We start from the raw sequence: 20,962 nt of genomic DNA on the forward strand, positions 1-20,962 counted from the left end.
TTTTCAGAATTTCACACCAATCAAAAGGACCTAGCAGAGTATATATTGCGTAATTCAAATTCTACAGGAGGCTTTCTGGAGTCAGCAGAGTCGTTGGTAGTTTAGTGCGCCAGCAGGCATTTATTAGCAGAAGAACATCGGATGATACAGACGTCTGGAGAAATGTTCTATTCTCTATCTAGAGTAACTGTGAGCACACAGTACCCGTGATCAGAGTCAAGAAGTTCTGATATCTATTCTAAAAACTCCAGCATATAAACTTGTTACAAAGGCGTGGTTATGTGTGCGCTTGTGCGTGCATATGTGTATTTTAGAAGTAGCAGTTGCTCCAGCCTCCATCTTCCTCCCTGTGCGTAGGAGTAGCCTCTGTAGAGCAGGAGTCTTCTTCTTTATCTGTGAAGAAAGCACAACACGTACAGCAACTTCCCTAATCTCAACTAACTTTGCCAGGTGCATATTTGCAACATGGCTAGTTCATTGTCTTTGTGACCTTGACCGACTTACTGTTCCTGTGCTTTTGGAGAAAGCAGAAAAAGATTGAGTCAAAAGTTTGTGTGCTTTTGGAAACAGAAAAGTTTGAGCTTGAACTTATAATCACTATCACACTTTTAAATGATCATACCTAATAATCACACTTATCACATTCTTATTAATCATTACTAATAAACTCGCTAACATATGATTATTAATTGAATCATTGATTATCACACTCTTATTAATCATTACTAATACACACGCTAACACATGATTATTAATTGAATTATTACTAATACACACACTAACACAAGATTTTTTATTCTTCAATTCCCCCTGTTGATCACTCATCAGAGTGATCATTCCTCCGAGACCACAAAATCCTGGATGTCTAAAGTAATGCCACGAACGTGGCCTGCCAAGTTCCATAACTCTAACAATTATCAAACCATGCACATATGAGATAGATTGCCACTAAAATAATGAATATTACAAAAAACACACTAAGTGTCCACACACACAATGTTTGTTTTTGTGCTCTCTCTTTTTTTTTCCAACTCTATATACTGTGGTGTTTTTACTAATGGTGTATGTGAGTCAATAATAGATTATATGTATTTACAGAAGTCCCTTAACCCTGTTCGGTTAGATCTGTTCTGACTTGATCTAAGGACCTTTTGGGCTCCTCCCCCTGTCTACACCTTGAAAGGTGAATCCACTTGTCACTTCCCTGTATTTTTACTGCTGTGGAGGTTCGCTCCACTACCCTATGGGGTCCTGTCCACCTGGGGTGTGTCCACTTTCTTTTCAATGTCTTTACATACACCCAAGGTTCTCCTAGCAAAGTCAGTGGGGCTGGTACTGGTCCTGACCTCCCTTGGCTTCCTGCCAATGTTTTTACCCAGCCTTGGAGTTGAGTCACGTAGGACCATGCCAGTCCTGGTGTGGCCCCTGGCTGCAGCGGTTCCTGTTGTCTTGGTCCAGGGATGGTGCGACCTGTAAATAACTCATAAGGGGTAAATTTCTTTTCTCTGTTCACACTAGCCCTCTTAGAGCATAATGTCATAGGCAAACAATCTAATCATGATAAACCTATAGTTGCCATCATTTTAGCTATTTTCTCTGTCCTCATTTCCTCCTCATGCTTAATAGGCAGACCTGAAGCTGTCACAAAACCTGCTCTCTCTCACTCTTTCAACTGACAATGCACTGCTGCACTGGCCTATGCAGAGTCTGCATATGCCTGCCATCAGACTGTACAACGCTGCACAGCCACGCTGAGCGACGCTCAGGGAATAAACTAACACTACTCAAAGTGACCTATCACTGAAATGCACCTTTATCTCTCTTGCACATTAAAATCCACACAGCACATTGTAATATAGTGTTTATCTGCGATACTGTACTTTTATTTTATTTTATTGTTGTTCATATTTTGTATTTTATATTTTATCTTATTTTTAATACTTTTGATTGTTTTGTATCGCTGCTACGATGACCTCATTTCCCCTCGGGGATAAATAAAGTTATCTATCTATCTATCTATCTGTCTGTCTGTCTGTCTGTCTGTCTGTCTGTCTGTCTGTCTGTCTGTCTGTCTGTCTGTCTGTCTGTCTGTCTGTCTGTCTGTCTGTCTGTCTATCTATCTATCTATCTATCTATCTATCTATCTATCTATCTATCTATCTATCTATCTATCTATCGTATATGTTCACTCTCTTTCCCTCACCATGCTTACAAGCTGCTGTCACTGCCATCACTTCCTCTCGCTGAGCTGACGGTTTTTTCTTTCACTTCTCTTGTACTTAGTGTCTCAAACTTTCCCTGATCTTTGATAACCACTGCCCATGCTGCGCTTACTCCTCCATTATCTTTTCTGAAACAGCAGCCGTATACATACAAGTCAATGTCTGGTCGATCCTGTGATTTTGCATGCAAGTCAGGTCTCACTATAATGGCTTGCGTTGTCAGTGGAATGCAGTCATGTGGGTTTTCGTCATCTGGAACTGCTAAACAGCTCGCTGCATTAACTCCTTTGTGTGTGTACATTATATTTGCATCTAAGCCGTCCTCTACTTTTCTCAGTCGAGAGCCTGATAGAGTAAAAACGGATGATGAGATTAACGCTATTACACTATGCCTGGTCAAAATTTTGAGTGGATGCCTGGATTACCTTTTTCTCTAATTCTGATTGTGAGGTGATGTGATGAGTGATCTTGTACACCTGTCCTTCTTTAGAGTATGTGACTGCCGGGATTGTGGTTTGTTCCCAGTCCTGTAACTGAGATGTTGTTTTTACCATGGGCCCTAAATCTTTAGCTTGACTTCCTGCTCCTAATGCTAAGCTAATATGGGGTGCTGCAGTGTCACCCATGTTGTACCACTCTGCCTGCTCTACAGTGAGCAGGACTTGTGCTACTACTCCTTTCTTTGATACATATGTACTATGAACTATGGTCACTTCTGTTTTTGCACTATTTGGTCTTATTTACTCATATTTATTCACTCCATATTATATTATTACAAAACAAACAAAACAAGAACAACCGCACCATGTCATGTGAATATGTATATATGTCTATTTCTATTTCTTACCTTTTTAAAATTTAACTTTATTTTGTAATATTCTGTTGCGGCTGTGACAAAAGAATTTCCCCGTCTGCGGGACATTAAAGGTTTTCTGATTCTGATTCTGATATATACAGTCCGAAGTCAGTGTCCAAGGGGAACCCTCTACTTCCCTAACTCTTTCCTCATACACTTCTTCAGTTTGGGTGCGGTCATAGAGAAAAGTACAGTGGGGAACGTCAGGGACCGGTTCATATGGGTGCACTGAGTGAATCCACGGTGTCCATTGTTGATACAGTTTCAAAACATTGGTAATTGGCGGGTCTGGGTCCTCTTTCAATTGAGTCCAGTAAACGTTGGCCGACTGTTGCTGCTGATCAGGATCTTCCCCTAGGATCCATTGTCCAATGTTACATCTTGAAGTAATTGTCTCTGAACAGTCTATTTTTACCCTATTAGGGAAATGAACTTGCACCCCCTGTGGGCCACATAGGATATGTGTGTATATACATAGCTTTGATGAAACTGGTAACCAGCTATTTTAGTGGGGAGGGGTTCTGTGAAAGGGAGTGGCATTGGCTGTCCTCCAAATCCCACAAGGTCTATGGAATATTTGGAGAGCTGTTGACCGAACTGAGGTTGTATCAGAGTTGAATGTGTTGCTCCTGTATCGACTAAAAAGTTCACTTTTCGTTCGTTCACTTCTCCTGTAGCAAGGAGTCAGCCTTTCCCCTTGCCCTTGACCCTGGGCACCCCTAGTATTGGTCTGGATACCCGGTGCCTTGGGGCGACTGGTTACCTGGGGCCAGTTGTGGTTGTGATGGCACCTGCTGTTGTTGCCGCTGTGGCAGGGGTCCCCCTCTTGGTAGACCTCTCTGGTTTTGTGGACAGTCTCGTGCCCAATGTCCATGACCTCCACACACGAAACACCCATTGTCCCTAGCCCCCGGTGATCCGCCCCTGCCCCTTCCATAACCTCCTCGAGGATTAAAGCCTCGTCCTCTTCCTCCTCTATAATTTGATTGTGGTGGGCCCCATGGTCCTGGCGGGTTCCATGGTCCCTGGGGAGGGGGTCCTGCATAGAATTGGCCTGCAACTGGGGCAACTGGAACTGGGGATTCCCATTGGTGCTGGCTCCTCCTGTTGTTGGCTCATTTGTGCTTGTGTCTCTAACTGTAATTTGGTCAGTTGTATTTTCAAATTATCTATCTCTGTTTTGCTCACAGCCTTTCTTTCATCTGCTCTACGCATGTGATGTTGAAGTGTCCTCATCCATATGTGTAATGGATCTGTGTCTGCTCTGGGGTCATCCTCCATCTTTGCCTGCACTTCCTTATCTGTTCCTTTCATAACTGCAGCTTTAAACATTGATCCCTGCAGTGGATCTGACCCTGGGTTTGTTCCTGACCTTTCCTGCGAGTCTTTCCTGCATCCAAATCTAATTGGTCTGTTGTCCCTAATCCGTATTTCTGTCCAAATAATTATTAGTTCTGTAGGAAATGCTGCTACATTTTTAACACTGTTATCACTTATCGCTCTTTACCACTTATTTAGTTTGTACTTATTTTATTTCATATGCTGCTAAACTGCACAGTGCGTATTGTTGTTTATTGTATATATCTACGTTTAACCACTATGTCAGTGCACTCTGTCACATTTAGTTATTGTTTGATTTATTTTACGTTAGCTTTATTTTATTTGATTATGTTTCTATGCTTGTTGTTACTCTGATCTTTTCCCACCTTTGTATTGAAACTGTTGCAAAATAATTTCCCTCGGGATAAATAAAATAATAAATAAAGCTTCTTGAATCTTGAATCTTAATCCTCTCACATCACCTATAATGGGATACCGTGACTCTACTAAGGAGCTTTTCATAAAATCTAATATTTTAAATTTACGGATATAGTCAAGCTAAAAATACTTGAAATCTTATTCAGAGCTGTAAAAAATCTTCCTACAGGTATTCAATCTTTATTTAAATTAAGAAACAATTGCTATAATTTAAGAGGACTGCTTCGATTTGAAACAAGAAAAGCAAGAACTAACATTAGACAAATATGCGTGTGCGTGTGCGTGTCCGCGTCCGTTATTGGTGTAAAAATGTGGAATGACCTTAATGATAAACTGAAAGTAATTTCAACACGACCGATATTTAAAAGACCTTGAAATTTGAAATAATTAATGCATATGTATAAATGTTATAATTGGAAAAGAGCAAAATAAGTAAATGAATAAGAAAAGGGAAATGTTATTAATTTTAATACATGGAAATGAGAAAAAAGTAAACCTTATTCAAGCAAATATGAATTTTGATTTTGCAGATTTTGATTTTTGCTTTGTGAGTATGTGTATGTATGTTTACATGTATAATATGTTTAAATGTATATAAAGTAAGTACATTATTTCATTTATTTAGGTATAAATAAATATACTTTTAATCAAATATATGTTTAATCATAAGTGAATACGTTGTGTTTAAACAGTCAGAACTGTGATGTTAGGGTGGGCTAATAAAAGCAAGTTGCTTCAGCCCCTTTAATCCTTTTTTTGTTGTTGAAATTGTCAAAACATTATGTCATTTTATTTAACATCTGATGTAGAACCAAAAATAAAATTCATTCATTCATTCATGGTGAGCTCTGTGCCTACGGTTAGACCAGCTAATATCTGTCACCATGTTCCAGCTCCGTCACTAAGTGGTGGTAGTTGTGCATTCATGTGTTCCTTGTCTGCTAAACTAAATTGTTTATATATATCGGTGGTCCTGTCCCTAGTCTTAGTTCCTGGTCCTCTGCTTTCGCATTCTGACCATAGTATCTCCTCTTCCTCCCCCTCTGAGCCAGAACTCATCATACTGATTTTTTAGATTTACGTGTTTGTTTTTAAATCCCTGTCTCTTTCTCCCGTGTTTGTCGCTTTTCTGGCTTCTACAGTCATAGTCAGAGTGGTCTGAGTCAGTTAAGTCAGTCTCAGGTTTGGGTTTTCCTGCTTTGTGTTGCTGTCGTGTGTGTGTTGCTGCTCCCTCTATTTCTCCCTCTAACTCTTCTCCTAGTATTCCTGACTTCCCATGTTCCCTTTCATACTTTTTTCTCATACTGTCTCTCCGAAAGCCCCTCCTTTCTGTTGTGCCCTCTCATGCAATCTCTCTTCCTCACATCGCGCTCCTCTTCTGTCTGAAGTCTCACCCTCTCAGAATCACCTGTTATTATACTATAGTCTTTCTTCCCTCTTTTTCGTATCCTCATATTCTGCGTTTCTTCTCATTCTTACCTTCATACTTCCTTCTGCCTCAATCGTAGGTAACTGTAAAGACAAATCTGGGTATATTCTACTTGCTCAAGGGGCTGATGGTGACGGGGGTGGGTGTGGATAGGGTGGGGGTACTGTTTCTGCCTCCTTCTCTTCTGCCCTATTTCTCAGCTGTCTCTACACTCTCAGCTGCCAGTCCGGCCATATGCAAATCTGCTCTTCGCTCCTCCCTCTTCTCCTATTCCTTCTCCTCCTTCTTTCTCTTATGCCACAACCTACTCAGACCATTATTTCTGTTTCCCACTACTTCTTCACGTGCTCTGTCCTCCTCTAACTCCTCCTCTAACTGAACCATATATTACATACATACATATTTTACCATATTCTCTGGCTCGCTTCACCCGTCCTGCTACTCGCTGCCAGTATTCATCCCAACCTAATCCTGGGCCTGTAAATTACCTTTAATATAGCACATCATATTCCCAAAATGTGTAGTTGCATTTTCATGAGAAATCTCTTAAAATTTGTTTATTTTTACCGTTACTTCCTGTTTCTAGGCTTGTGCTTTTATTTTGAAAGAGTATAGCCGAAAAGGAGAGAGAAAAAACAACTTTACAGTTTTTAAATGTCTTGCAAACGGGTCTATCAAAAGTGCAAAAACTTAAGGAAATGTAAACTGACAAGTTTGTTTAGCACCTGGCTGATAAGGGCACAAGGTTTGTCATCATTTTGTTTCATGTGGTGCTGCGTTATCAAAACGGGATGTCCTTGTGTTGCTTTGCATCGTTTTATACAAGTCTATTTTAAGCTTTTAATTTAATCAGTAACGCTGTTTTGGAGCGATTCAGAGCATCTGTCTCTCTGAAGGAGACAATTATTTCATTACACTGCTGCTAGTATTTAATAAATACAGCATTATTTTTTGTGTGCATTAACAATCTTTGGAAGTTAAAGCTGCAAACTGATATAATAACTGTTATAATATCATTTTTTTTAGTTAGATATGTTTGTTTATTGCACTCTATTCTGAGTTTGTAATTAAGATAAAATAGGTTTAAAGTATATTTCATGATTGTAAATGACAATTCATTTTCTGTAAAAGGTTAAAAACACACTATTTTGATATTGTTGAACATGATATTATATAGATGGTATTATTTATTTATTTATTACATATTATTTTTGTTTCATTCCATAGCTCTTACTCTTATTGTTCACGTTGTGTTCACGGTGTGTTCAGAGTCTTCAAGGTGTCAAAAGATTTAATGGAGCAACGGTATCATCTATTTTGCCCAAAAATAAACACTTGTGAACCATCAGTTAAAGAGTCCGACCATCAATCAGCCGGGACTCTACAGGGCCTGTCATAGTTATTTCAGCTGTTAAAGTACTATTCACAGGTATTTATTTATTCTTTATTCACACACACTCGTTATCCGGTCAGTGGATCTAGTCCCCAGTGATCCTCCCCTCACTCAAGCTTCTACTCTACCGTGATAGAGCGGAGTGAGACGATATAAATCACTACTTTTAATGACCAAAAGCCGAGTGTCACAGCCCCGTTATTTATGTACCCCCAGATAAGAGAAGACCAGTGGTGAGTTTAATCGTCTTGTGTATCCACCACCACAGAAACCTACTCACACTTTTATCTGTTTGTGTTCTCTATTATCCTCGAAACTTCCCACACAACAATCCCACAAACAAACACAGTTTTTAAGTATTTCTTACACTTTGGTTCCCAGAACCTTTAGGTCCCAGACCTACAATTTTTTCTTTGGTTCCCAGAACCTTTAGGTCCCAGACCTATGGTGGCTTTCTAGGCTCACCTAGGGGCTATCCCCCTGTGGCGCTTTTAGTCCTTAATGCCTAATGTATATTCGAGGGTCTCTACAGCCTCCGGCCTTTCTGCGTTCCCTGAACGTCTTACTGAGCACCGTTTATGCGCCTAGGACCTGTCAGGATTTATGATCCCAACACTCCTTTACCTTTTACTTATACTGATTCCAAATCAGTTTAACAGGCCTTTTTTTCAATCGTCAGTCCCCCGGCTAAATTTGGATCAAATTAACCTCTAGGAAACATACTGACATTCTCCACCAATTTAGATTTTAAGGCCGAATCACAGTCTTCACTTCTTAAGAAGAATAGGTGACTGCTTACCTTTTGTCAGTGATGGGCCCTTGTGGAGAAGTTCAGTCGGCCCCAGGAGGTTCCCAGTGACTCCGCGTGGTCACCGGTCCAACCTCTGCAGCTCCTTTTACCTGAGCCTCCTTGTCAGAATCACGTCCAGGGTCACCAAGTTTCTCTGTAGGAATTTTACACAATACTTTTCAGAATTTCACACCAATCAAAAGGACCTAGCAGAGTATATATTGCGTAATTCAAATTCTACAGGAGGCTTTCTGGAGTCAGCAGAGTCGTTGGTAGTTTAGTGCGCCAGCAGGCATTTATTAGCAGAAGAACATCGGATGATACAGACGTCTGGAGAAATGTTCTATTCTCTATCTAGAGTAACTGTGAGCACACAGTACCCGTGATCAGAGTCAAGAAGTTCTGATATCTATTCTAAAAACTCCAGCATATAAACTTGTTACAAAGGCGTGGTTATGTGTGCGCTTGTGCGTGCATATGTGTATTTTAGAAGTAGCAGTTGCTCCAGCCTCCATCTTCCTCCCTGTGCGTAGGAGTAGCCTCTGTAGAGCAGGAGTCTTCTTCTTTATCTGTGAAGAAAGCACAACACGTACAGCAACTTCCCTAATCTCAACTAACTTTGCCAGGTGCATATTTGCAACATGGCTAGTTCATTGTCTTTGTGACCTTGACCGACTTACTGTTCCTGTGCTTTTGGAGAAAGCAGAAAAAGATTGAGTCAAAAGTTTGTGTGCTTTTGGAAACAGAAAAGTTTGAGCTTGGACTAATAATCACTATCACACTTTAAATGATCATACCTAATAATCACACTTATCACATTCTTATTAATCATTACTAATAAACTCGCTAACATATGATTATTAATTGAATCATTGATTATCACACTCTTATTAATCATTACTAATACACACGCTAACACATGATTATTAATTGAATTATTACTAATACACACACTAACACAAGATTTTTTATTCTTCAGCTCCTATAGAGGACACTTTAGCACACGTATTGGTTCCTAGAGGGCACTTTAGCACACGTTTTGGCTCCTAGAGGGCACTTTAGCACACGCTTTGGCTCCTATAGAGGACACTTTAGCACACGTATTGGCTCCTAGAGGGCACTTTAGCACACGTTTTGGCTCCCATGAGAGCACTATAGCACACATTTTGACTCCTAGAGGGCACTTTAGCACACATTTTGGCTCCTAGAGGGCACTTTAGCACACGCTTTGGCTCCTATAGAGGACACTTTAGCACACGTATTGGCTCCCATGAGAGCACTTTAGCACACATTTTGGCTCCTAGAGGGCACTTTAGCACACGTTTTGGCTCCTAGAGGGCACTTTAGCACATGCTTTGGCTCCTATAGAGGACACTTTAGTACACGTATTGGCTCCTAGAGGGCACTTTAGCACACGTTTTTGCTCCAATGAGAGCACCTTAGCACACATTTTGGCTCCTAGAGGACACTTTAGCACAGGTTTTGGCTCCCATGAGAGCACTTTAGCACACATTTTGGCTCCTAGAGGACACTTTAGCACAGGGTTTGTCTCCTAGAGGGCACTTTAGCACACCCTTTGGCTCCCATGAGAGCACTTTAGCACATGTTTTGGCTCCTAGAGGAGTAGGATTATAATTTTTGAGTTTTAAGTTTTCCATAATGGTCAAATATTACTTAACAGAGCCATTCTTATTAACACCTGTGATTTCCTGAGTATCACAGGTCAAAATGTCTGCTAATAATCACATAATAATGCAATATGCAGAGGATGCTGTAAAACAACTGTTGGTTGCTAGTTCACACCCTGAACCTGCTCCATTTGCACATTCAAACCTATGATTCAAAATGACTCAGAAATCTAGAGAAACAGTCTTGATTGGTCCGTTTTATGGCTCACATCCTGAGAGAGGAGTTAATGTGACATAATGAAGTATATCAATCATGTTGTGTAAGTAGACATAGAGTTTGGGAACATCCCTGAACACATGGAGTAAGGTGCAAATGAAATATTAGGTGCAAATTGAGGTTGGAATTACTTTTAATTTATCACCGGATGCTTCACATGGAAAGACATAACTTTTAAATGCATCTTAAAGGATGTTCCTGACTGCCTAAAGAATATACTGCAGTAGGCCTACATGTAGCCACATGACTATATACTGCAGCCCATATGTGTGGGTCCATGCTTTGACAGAAATCCCTAATCTTCTGCAAAACCAGCCGTTCCCTCCACTGAACTTTACCCCAGTGACCCAGGTGCAGTGTCAGTTGTGATTCTTGCTTCCTTTTAAGTATAGATAGCAATAAAATCCAATCACACAGTAGTTTAAAATCAGTGAAAGTCCCTTATCAATGACCTCCAGCACGTTGAGGCCTGACTTGTCGCTGTTGTTAAAGTGAGGACTTTGAACACACACAACTCTGCTAATTCACAGAGGAATTTCAACAAACCACACAGAGGATCCTGCAGGGCAGGAATAGGTTACACGAGCATTCAAAACACACAGAAGAAGGCGTTTTGCCTCACACATTTCTCAGTGTTGGATTTCGTGAGCTGCAGACACGGAGGGAAGAGAACGATGTGGAAAGCGTCGGTGTTTGTGCTCCTTCTGCTGAACATAAACACACAGGTCAATGGTGCTGTGGATAAAACGAGGGAGTCTGGGGCAGAAAACTCCAGGCCAGAGAAGAAGGAGATGACAGCAGCCACTAACACTGTTCCTGCAAGTGAAAGTGCTTCTTCTGGTTTCTTGGGTAACTTGCTGGTGGTACCCATGGATGGGAGTCACTGGATTGGTATAAAGGCCATTGCACAAGAAATGGGTCGCCGTGGACACCGGGTCACCGTGCTGATACCAGAGGTCAGTATACGGATGGGTCCAGGAAAACACTACGACACTGTGACCTACCCTGTCCCTTATGACAAGGCTTACATCGAGTCTATCATGGCCACACACAAGGACACGCTGCAAAAATCTGCACAGGCTTTTACGGAGAAAATGAGGAAAAAAATCACGCAAATCCAGAGAATCACCGGCTTCATCCACACCACGGCAGAGAGCCTACTGTTCAATGTCAGTGTGATCTCACATCTGGCACAACAGGTGAGTGCAAATACAGGATCAGGTGTGAAATATAATAAAATACAACACAATAGCGTTGCACTTTATGCTTCAGTAATCTTAACAGCCATTTGTTCAGACTGTTTCGGCTACTTTTAGGACAGTTGCTGTATTGGATTGGATTTTTATTGTAAAGAGTAAAGTGTCATTGTTTACAACCCCTGATTCTGCTGGAGTTGGGATAGTCTAAGAAGAAGAATTCAAATCTTTTTCTTATGTGAAAGTAGAAAATGTACCGTAAAGTTTGAAAGGTAAAAGAACTCATGCTGCAAAAAAACAAGAAAGCAAACAGTGACTGGAATAAGACTTGATTACATTGTAAATATTGATGCATCAAGGTGTAATTTTATTGAGATGGAACTGGTTTTAATTAAATTTACAATTAGGTATCAAAGCCTAAAGGGTTCATGAGATGATTAAAGGGTTATTATGGATTTTTTAAAGTACTAATCTATAGCCGGTGTATGACCTACTAGTGATCGACTAGTGCAGGTTTTTCAATAGCGGATGCCGATATTCAGGGAGCAAGGCGGCCAAAAGAGGAAATATAATACAGATTTTATGTTGTTTTTGCAGCAGATCAAATGCAAAAAATGACATATAATAACAAATGAGACACAAAGTTTCTGAACTTGAATAAACATGTATTTAACACGGTTATTGTGTGGTCTCTGCTTAGTTTGTGTCCCGTTGTGGTCGATAACTTGATGCATAGTTTGGACAAACGTAATTTTCAAAACATTCTGTAAAAGGCATAACACCCCACACCCATCCCAAATGTAAAATATGAATTTTACTTGTCAGGAGTAGGATCTGGGTTTGCTATAGAGCAGTTTTTTTCAGCCCTGTAAGCTTATTTAACTGGTTGAAGGCCTGTGTCTGCAGACATTTTTGTTAATTAGTCTGTGAGCACAGGCATCTGCTGATACAGACGATTTCACAATGGGAACAATCAGCCAGACCAATTAATGGGTCTATCAGTATTACCTACAGTGGATGGCACAGCCCCAGTTTGGAAAAGCAGGTAGAAGTACCAAAACATATTTTAGCCACCTAAAAAGAATCTGTACCAGTTTAAGTGTTGTTCATATTTTTTTCTACGCCGTCCTCAAAGCCGCCAGACTCCATTGACCTTGTCCTCGCAGACAAAGGGAGTTGCTGGTCTACTGCTGCCTTCAGTTAGTTAGTTTGTCTTAATGTGTGACTCTGGTGCTTTGAAAGGGTTAGGTGCTAAAAAACAACTAACAAACCAACCGGTAACTCATCGTGGCCCCGCAACTCCCGTGTTCTGCAAGGTAAAATAACTGTTTTTGTCTGGTGGCTTTGAAGAGAGCATAGAACAGCATATAATCAATGCACGGGTGTATGACGTAGAAGGAAAGGTGCTTTATTAGCACAAGGTGTTGAAGACTCACCCCTTTCTTCTATGTTTGCTTTGCACCCTTTCACTATGCAGAACTTTGATGCCGTCCTAACAGACCCCATGGTGCCCACGGGTTCATTAATAGCTCGGAAACTAGGTGAGTTCTGGCACACCAGGGTCATCTGTGCTCTCATTCATCTGCACGTTCTCACAGGTCTTGCTAAAAAATGAATTTCAGGTATCCCCACTATAAATCTGTTGAGAGGAATTCCATGTTTCTTGGATATGAAGGCTGCAGGCTGCCCCACTCCACCCTCATTTGTGCCACGCTTCTTCAGCGGATACACGGACAGAATGAGCTTCAAGCAGAGAGCTTTCAACACGTTGGTGAGCACTGTGCAGCCCGTACAGATATGGAGGTGCAAGCATGAAGTAGGGCCATGATTTCTTTAATATTCTTTAAAATGAACTTGACCTCACTTTTCTAGGTAAACCACAGATTCTGCATTGATCAAACAAATACTTCCACTTCACATTTCTTATATCTTTTCTTATTGTCACATAATTCTACAGAGATATCCAGGTATATCTGAAATGTTGGCACTGGAGTACCTTGCCTAAAATGACCCCATGTCATTCAGTTTGAAGTCACAATGACACGACTACTGTACTACGACTTAATGGATGACTTTTGATTCAGCTCTGTTAAAATGTAAAGTAAATCCAGCTCTTTTGCCAAGCACCTTAACACCTTACCTTGTGCTTTTCTTCATTACTCTGCTCTGACCTACAGGTGGCTTTCCTGGAGCCGTTGCTATGCCGACTAATGTACTGGCACTTTGACCAAATAGCCTATCAGTTCCTGGGAGAGGAAGTGGGCGTAGCTGAAGTGCTGTCAGACTCTGATATCTGGCTGCTGAGGTAACATGTGCAAAGGTTATATATTGATATTTGGGACAAGAAGAAGAATTATTACTTTATTAATCCTGCAAGGGGAAATTCAATTTTTCACTCTGTTATTATTCAAGTTACACACACACAGGCCTGAAATACAGACACATGCACAAACAGGAACCAACAGGAACCATATACATGCAATTAATGGAGAGATGCCAGAGCGAGGGATCTGCCAATGGATCGGCATCTCGAGCAGTAGGGGGTTCGGTGCCTTGCTCAACAGGCTCACCTCGGCAGTGCCCAGGAGATAAACTGGCACCTCTCCAGCCACTAGTCCACATTCCATTCATGGTCCACACAGGGACTTGAATCGGCGACCCTGCGGTTCCCAGCTGGGTCACCTATGGACTGAGCTACTGCCGCCCAAATACACATAAACCTGATTGTTATTACACACATATTCTGTTATTCTATAACCGTTCGTGTATTCTCTCTCATCATGTTCACATACATATTGTGATACTGTGTTTAAACAGGACGGACTTCATATCACTGGACTTCCCACGGCCACTCATGCCTAATCTAGTACTAGTTGGTGGAATCAACTGCAACGTGAGACATCCTCTGCCTGAAGTAAGGCCTGCGTGTTTACATACAAACAAACAATACAATACAATACAATACAATACAAACAAACAACGGAGAGAGCAATGCCAGACCCCTCACAGCAGTGTGTGTGTGTGTGTGTGTGTGTGTGTGTGTGTGTGTTCTGCAGGATTTGGAGTCCTGGTTGTCAGGAGAACATGGGTTTGTAGTGTTCACTCTGGGCACCATGGTGTCAAAACTGCCAGAGGAGATAACCTCGGTGTTCCTGGAGGCCTTCAGGCAGATTCCACAGAAGGTACAGACAGAGATGGACTATAACTAAGAACATCATTTTAGTCGAGTACTGTGCTTAAAGGTTGAATATGGAGAATGAGCAGAACACCCCCATCTAGTGTCTCAAAGTCAAAAATAATTCCAGCAGTCGGGTTGCCAGATTCGTTTCCGAGTCCTGCGCCGTGTCCAGTGATGAAACACACAGGGTATCGACTAATTTCGACTAATCAATTAATTTTACAACAGTATTTAACGTTAGCCAGTCTTCAACAGGAAGTCTTTCCTTGAGACCTGTGTAATCCATTAGCCAACTCTCAACTCAAAATGATTCCTGTTTCTGTAGCAACAACAGACAAACCTGGCAACCCTCAATGACCAACGCTTTTGGCTGCTACAATGGAAACAGAACATGACAGAAAGTCATTGTCAAACCCATAAAAAAAACATTTAAAATATTAATTCAGACCAAATTCTTTTATTAAAAATAAGAAATACTTTCATTCCGTACCCCTCAAAACTCTCAGTGGGTGTATTATTCATTCTTTTTTAATATAGCTTTTAATAAAGATTCTACAAAGTCAACCTTTAAGTGCAAATTTAAAGTACTTGTACTTTGAGTTTTATGCACCTTTCCACTTCTACATTCATTACATCTCAGAGGCAAGAACTGTGCTTCTCACTCCGCTTCAGTCGTCTGACAGCTTTAACCACTTTCCAGACGAGTAACTACGAATCTCCAGATGAGTTGAATGTTTTTGATAAACAGAAGGATCGAGTGTGTCCTTTGTGTGTGGAGAAAATTCTCCTACTTCTCAGGTTAACTAAATATTTGAGATCAAAAATGCATCGTCACAAAGATGAAAACATAAAGTTGCCTCTTTATGGATACTTGGTTCTCAAAGCAAATGACAGCGACGCTAAAAACGATGGTTTTATAGAATATGATGCATTGCTGTAGATTAAACTATCCAACAGTATATAAAGCAGTTCAAATGAGCACAACCTTGACTGTCTACTGCAGTAAAATTCAACATACACATTAATGCAGCAGGAATATTATGAGTACTTTTACTTTAACTACATTATGCTGATAGTACATATATGGTTTTGAATGCAGGGAGTTTACCTTTAGTGGATTGTTTTCACAGTGTGATATTAGCACTTTTACTTCAGTAAGGGATCTGAGTACTTTTTCCACTCCTGGATTTAATAACATACATTTGTCAGCAGTAAATGACACTCAGCTTCTTTTGTGAGGTCATATGGAGGTACACCGAGGAGGCTCCTGACGGCGTCCCAGAAAATGTGAAGTTAATGAAATGGGTCCCTCAGAACGATCTTCTAGGTCTGTTAATCCACCGCGACACATCCTGAAACGTGAAGCACGTCACTCAAAACTGACCGCTGAGGCGCCACATGCTTTAAAGATCTGACATGTGTGTGTTTTGTGTGTTAGCGCATCCTGGAGCCCGGGCTTTCATCACTCACGCTGGCTCACACGGTCTCTTTGAGGGACTGTGTCACGCTGTTCCCATGGTGATGGTGCCAATTACAGGGGACCAGCCCGACAACGCACAGAGGTTGGCGAGCAGAGGAGCCGGAGTCGTGTTGGATATTTATTCGATCACGACAGAAAGCCTTCTTGAGGGGCTCAAAGAGGTCATCAATCAGCCCAGGTGAGGGATCAGAGGGACGCCCACAATGTCCGTTAGTTGTTAAAAAGAAGTTTTAGAATCTGCTTTTCATAATATTTACTTCACTTCAACACTCTGTTTATATCCAGGTATAAAGAGGACATACAGAAGCTGTCGGCTATCCACAAAGACCGGCCAGTTGACCCGCTCGACCTCTCAGTGTACTGGACAGAATTTGTGATGAGGCACAAAGGGGCGAAACATCTCAGAGCTGCTGTGCATGACCTCAACTGGTTCCAGTACTTCTGCCTGGATGTAATCGCACTACTGGCTGCTATAGTTCTGTTTTTGATCATACTGACTGTAAAATGCTTGAAACTATGCCTACGGAAACTGAGCAGGAAGAGGAAGCAGGAGTGAGCCTGTGCTTTCATCTGCAGCTTCATCTCAGCACTAACACTGTACGTCAAGGGAGATTAACAGCTCATCATGGTCATTAAACATATAAATGAAAAGTTGTTTACGGTTTAAAGATGTGACAATAAAAAGAATATCTGGAGATCATAACACATTTAATAAACAGAAAATACAGAATATTATTAGATTCCATTATGGTTGCGGCTTGAGGGACAGTGATGAGCATCAGTGGTCACTCTTCTTGGGTGGGAACAGGGCGTACTCTACAGCCAGAGCCACAGTAAAGGCAGCGAAGCCCCACTTGAACCCTTTCAGCAGCACCTCAGACAAAGTCACAGCGTGAGCAAACCTGCCTGCGTATCTCCAGGCCTCGTTGCTGCAGAGAGAAAGACAAGGAGAAGGGTCAGGGAATAAGAATTACTTAAAAAGGTTGAATATGTAGAATCTTTATTAAAAGCTATTTTCAAAAAAATAATACACCCTCGGGGCGTTTTGAGGGGCACAGAATGAAAGTATTGCTTTTCCATAAAAAAAATATATTTAGTCTGAATTAATATTTTAAAAACACTTTTTAAACGACTTTCTGTCACGTTCCGTTTCCATTGAACCAGCCAATTGCGTTGGGCTTTGCGGGTTGCCAGGGTTGTCTGTTGTTGGGTGCAGCTACTGGGGTCTGGTACTGAGTAAGTTTTTCAATCCTGCAGCTGCTTATTTGTCCCAGCAGCTGAGTGACCGGAGACGGGCAAAAACAAGAGCTAATATACGCCTTACATTCACTCCATGGACTGAGATAAAGGAGTTAAACGAAATTAAAACACACGCCCAAATGGCTACGTTTCTCCTTGATCGGTAAGCTAAGTTTCATGTTTACTTAGCTGTAACGGCTAACACTAACAGTCAGTCAAACTCCTCTAATATTTGCCTGTGAATGTTCTCATTCGTCCAGGTCATCGTTATCCTCAAAGCAATTTCAGTCAAAAACAACTGGACTGGTTGTTTGTCTAGGAAGACGTTTCACCTCTCATCCAAGAGGCTTCATCAGTTCATGTAAGAAGCCATCTATGTTAAAGTGGAGAAACCATCGCTAAACAGAGGAGGGGGTCTGAGACACCACTTATCTCCAATTTACAATGCCGCCCTTTCGTCCCTTCCCAGGAGATTCAACAATCTAACCTCTAACGACGTCGAAACCAACTGCCCACCACCGACTGTCACTCTAACGACGGGCGTGGGCACTTGGAGCACAAAGGGTTTCAGTGACATCATCGGCCTTGTGAGAGGTTAAATACCTGGATCTCCACACCAGTTAGTTGGACCAGTCCCAGCCTGGTCAGATGCGTACATGAACTGATGAAGCCTCTTGGATGAGAGGTGAAACGTCTTCCTAGACAAACAACCAGTCCAGTTGTTTTTGACTGAAATTGCTTTGAGGTCCTCTAATATTTGTTTTTATGGCGCGATTTGCTGGAGGGGATGGGTTCAAACAGACTCTGGTCTCCTGTCGGCTACTGGGCCAGGTCTGACCAACATGGCAACCTGAGTGGTGGAATTATATTTTGTTGTTGCGACTTTGATCTTGAGACACTAGATGGCGGTGTTCTGCTCATTCTCCACATTCAACCTTTAAATACCAGCTACATCTCATGTAGAAATACTGACCGTGCCCATGGATCCTTCATGCCCCTGGCTGCCAACCGCTGCTGTGTGAACTCCAGTGGCGTTCCTGCCGCCTTCCACTGCCGCCAGTCCGGCATGGACAACTTGCTGTGGCCATGGTCACCTCCCATGCTAAAAAAACAGGTACAGATATACAATTATATATACAGCAAACTGGTAGACATCTTATTTTTAACACCTTATATTATCTTTTGTTTGTCAGAAGACTATGCAGTTATGAGTCCCAGAAATAAGCCTCCATTTTCCTCAGAGTGAAAGCAAAGTGAAATATAAAGAGACATGCAGAAATAGATATGTCCATAATTCACAGTCTCTACAATCCAGACCCACACTTACTTACTCCAGCTATACAAATAACATATTAACAACAACAATATATACATACAATACACTATATATTTAGAAAACTAATTTAAGTGAATAAAAAAATAATTATTTATTCCAGTATTTATTTATGCATTTTTGCATTTATTTATTAATTTATATATACCAGTAATTATTTAAACATTTATTTATTCATTGTTGTATTTATATATTTAATAATGAATGTATTTATCCCACTACTTATTTAAACATTTATTTACTTTTGAATTTTTATATTTATTAATGACTGTATTTATTTATCCCAGTATTTATTTAAACAATTATTTACTTTTGAATTTATATATTTAATGACTATTTATTTATCCCAGTATTTATTTAAACAATTATTTACTTTTGAATTTATATATTTAATGACTATTTATTTATCCCAGTATTTATTTAAACATTTATTTTTGTTTTCATATATTTATTAATGAACGTATTTATTTATCCCTGTATTCATTTAAACATTTATTTATTTACTGTTGTATTTATACATTTATTAATGAATGTATTTATGTATCCCAGTATTTATTTAAACATTTATTTTTGTATTTATATATGTATTATTGAATGTATTTCATTATCCAATTATTAATTTAAACATTTATTTGTGTATTTATATATTTATTAATAAACGTATTTATTTATCCTAGTATTTATTTAAACATTTATTTTTGTATTTATATATTTATTAATGATTGTGTTTATTTATCCCAGAATTTGTGTACACATTGATTCATGTATTGAGACGTAATCCATGCTAAACCCTCCATAACTATATGATAAACGTATCTAGCTAAAGTAAATCATTTGTACACATTAATCTAAATGAATCAAAGTGGTTCCTCAGTTAGCATTAGGTGAGCTAACGTTAGCTCCGCTCTGTCGTTGGATAAATAAAAGCAGCACTTGTGTTAAGAGTCATAATCTACACCTTCATATGTGTTGAGATAACGTTATCACACACGGGGAGACATCAATAAAATAAGTGTTTGAGGTTTGATTTAGTTTTATCAAAGAGAAAACACTTTACCTGCGCGGTTTGTTGTGACCTCTGAAGCTAGACTGAAGATCGCGACAGCTGAGGTTGTTTTACGGCAGTGTTACGGCACAGCATTAGGGACAAAATACTGTGGCTTTGACTTTTTCCTTTCGCGCAAACAGGAGACTGTCTGTGCACTGCGTCAAATTTATGGAAACTCTAAAACAGAAGCTATGTCAGTATTACAAAAAAATACAAAATTACAAATAAACTATTGTTATTTATCTGTATATTTAACATTCATTACTGCTCAGGATCACGATCCTTTCCAAGTAAACTATAGATAGAAACAGTGGAGATCAAAATTAGAGAACAAAGTATTAATTCTTTATTTATTCTGAGATATTGTGATTTTTTTATTGTTCAGATATAATATCAGCTGTGTGCAGTGCTTACAAAACAATTTATGGTAAAAATAAAAATATTATTAATATAATAAAGAAATCATGTTATTGGTGATTATGTAGTTACTGCACTTAGGCTTCAAGGGCAGTATACCTCTGCTGTATTAGCATGTTTTTTTAAATAACAAAGACGCTTCAACAAAAACCTTTATTTTGTGAAGAAAAAAACAGTGATCAAAATTAGAGATCAGTAAGGATTGTGTCAAAAGAGAAGATTTAAACAATGTTTTCTTCTCTAGGATCCAGAAATGAACAGGAAGTGTAGAGGCCACAGCTTTAAAAGACTTCAGCACATCTGCGCCCACAGGACATCACTAATTTCTCACACTGCTCTGGTCCGTTATTCTTGAGTCTCTTCCACAGACAAATATATGTAGTGGGTTTCTTAGACATCACTTTATTTCAGATTTTCCAGAGATCTCTTTGGGGTTTAGATCTGGACTCTGGCCATTTCATTGTTTCAATATTCTTAGCCTCAAGGAAGTGCTTAACCTGTTTAGAACCTTAGTTCGGAGCAAACCTGAGATGTCATAATAAAACAGAGAGAAAAGCACAGAACACAGAAACACTATGAGTACAAAGATATCTACAGTAAATAAAAAGATATAACTATATAAAAATATAAAAAGTGCATAAAATAGAGCACGTGTTCAAGGGAAAGACTGCAGATGCATTAATTCAATTCAATTTACATTTGCAAATTAGAACAAATT

At 40.0% G+C, this 20,962-nt stretch overlaps 2 protein-coding genes across 2 annotated transcripts; one reads left to right on the forward strand and one right to left on the reverse strand.

The window, feature by feature from the left end:
* Positions 1–11,027: 11,027 nt before the first annotated feature.
* LOC310957992 (UDP-glucuronosyltransferase 1A1-like) lies at positions 11,028–16,763 on the forward strand (the record flags this gene model as incomplete). The annotated part of the gene is made up of 9 exons (XM_083928763.1): positions 11,028–11,552; positions 13,027–13,090; positions 13,172–13,320; positions 13,727–13,854; positions 14,367–14,463; positions 14,606–14,731; positions 15,967–16,054; positions 16,166–16,385; positions 16,493–16,763. 9 exons carry the CDS (start codon positions 11,028–11,030, stop codon positions 16,761–16,763), a joined length of 1,668 nt encoding a protein of 555 aa, XP_083784889.1.
* Positions 16,764–16,898: 135 nt separating this feature from the next.
* ndufb3 (NADH:ubiquinone oxidoreductase subunit B3) lies at positions 16,899–19,891 on the reverse strand. Its single transcript, XM_083928741.1, has 3 exons — positions 19,837–19,891; positions 18,420–18,548; positions 16,899–17,136 (listed from the first exon to the last, which is right to left on the reverse strand). The coding sequence occupies exons 2-3, from the start codon at positions 18,545–18,547 to the stop codon at positions 16,986–16,988; spliced, it is 279 nt and encodes a 92-aa protein (XP_083784867.1). The 5' UTR covers position 18,548; positions 19,837–19,891; the 3' UTR covers positions 16,899–16,985.
* Positions 19,892–20,962: the final 1,071 nt, after the last annotated feature.

Source organism: Echiichthys vipera, assembly GCF_963691815.1.
Source record: "Echiichthys vipera genome assembly, chromosome: 15".
Taxonomy (NCBI): domain Eukaryota; kingdom Metazoa; phylum Chordata; class Actinopteri; order Perciformes; family Trachinidae; genus Echiichthys; species Echiichthys vipera.

What these genes read in the sequence shown, in the direction of transcription:
- ndufb3 (XM_083928741.1), bottom strand. Translation starts at nt 18,547, where the DNA reads ATGGGAGGTGACCATGGCCACAGCAAGTTGTCCATGCCGGACTGGCGG. An exon ending in ATGAAGGATCCATGGGCACG is followed by an intron (nt 17,137 to 18,419) that starts GTCAGTATTTCT and finishes TTCTCTCTGCAG; the next exon opens with CAACGAGGCCTGGAGATACG.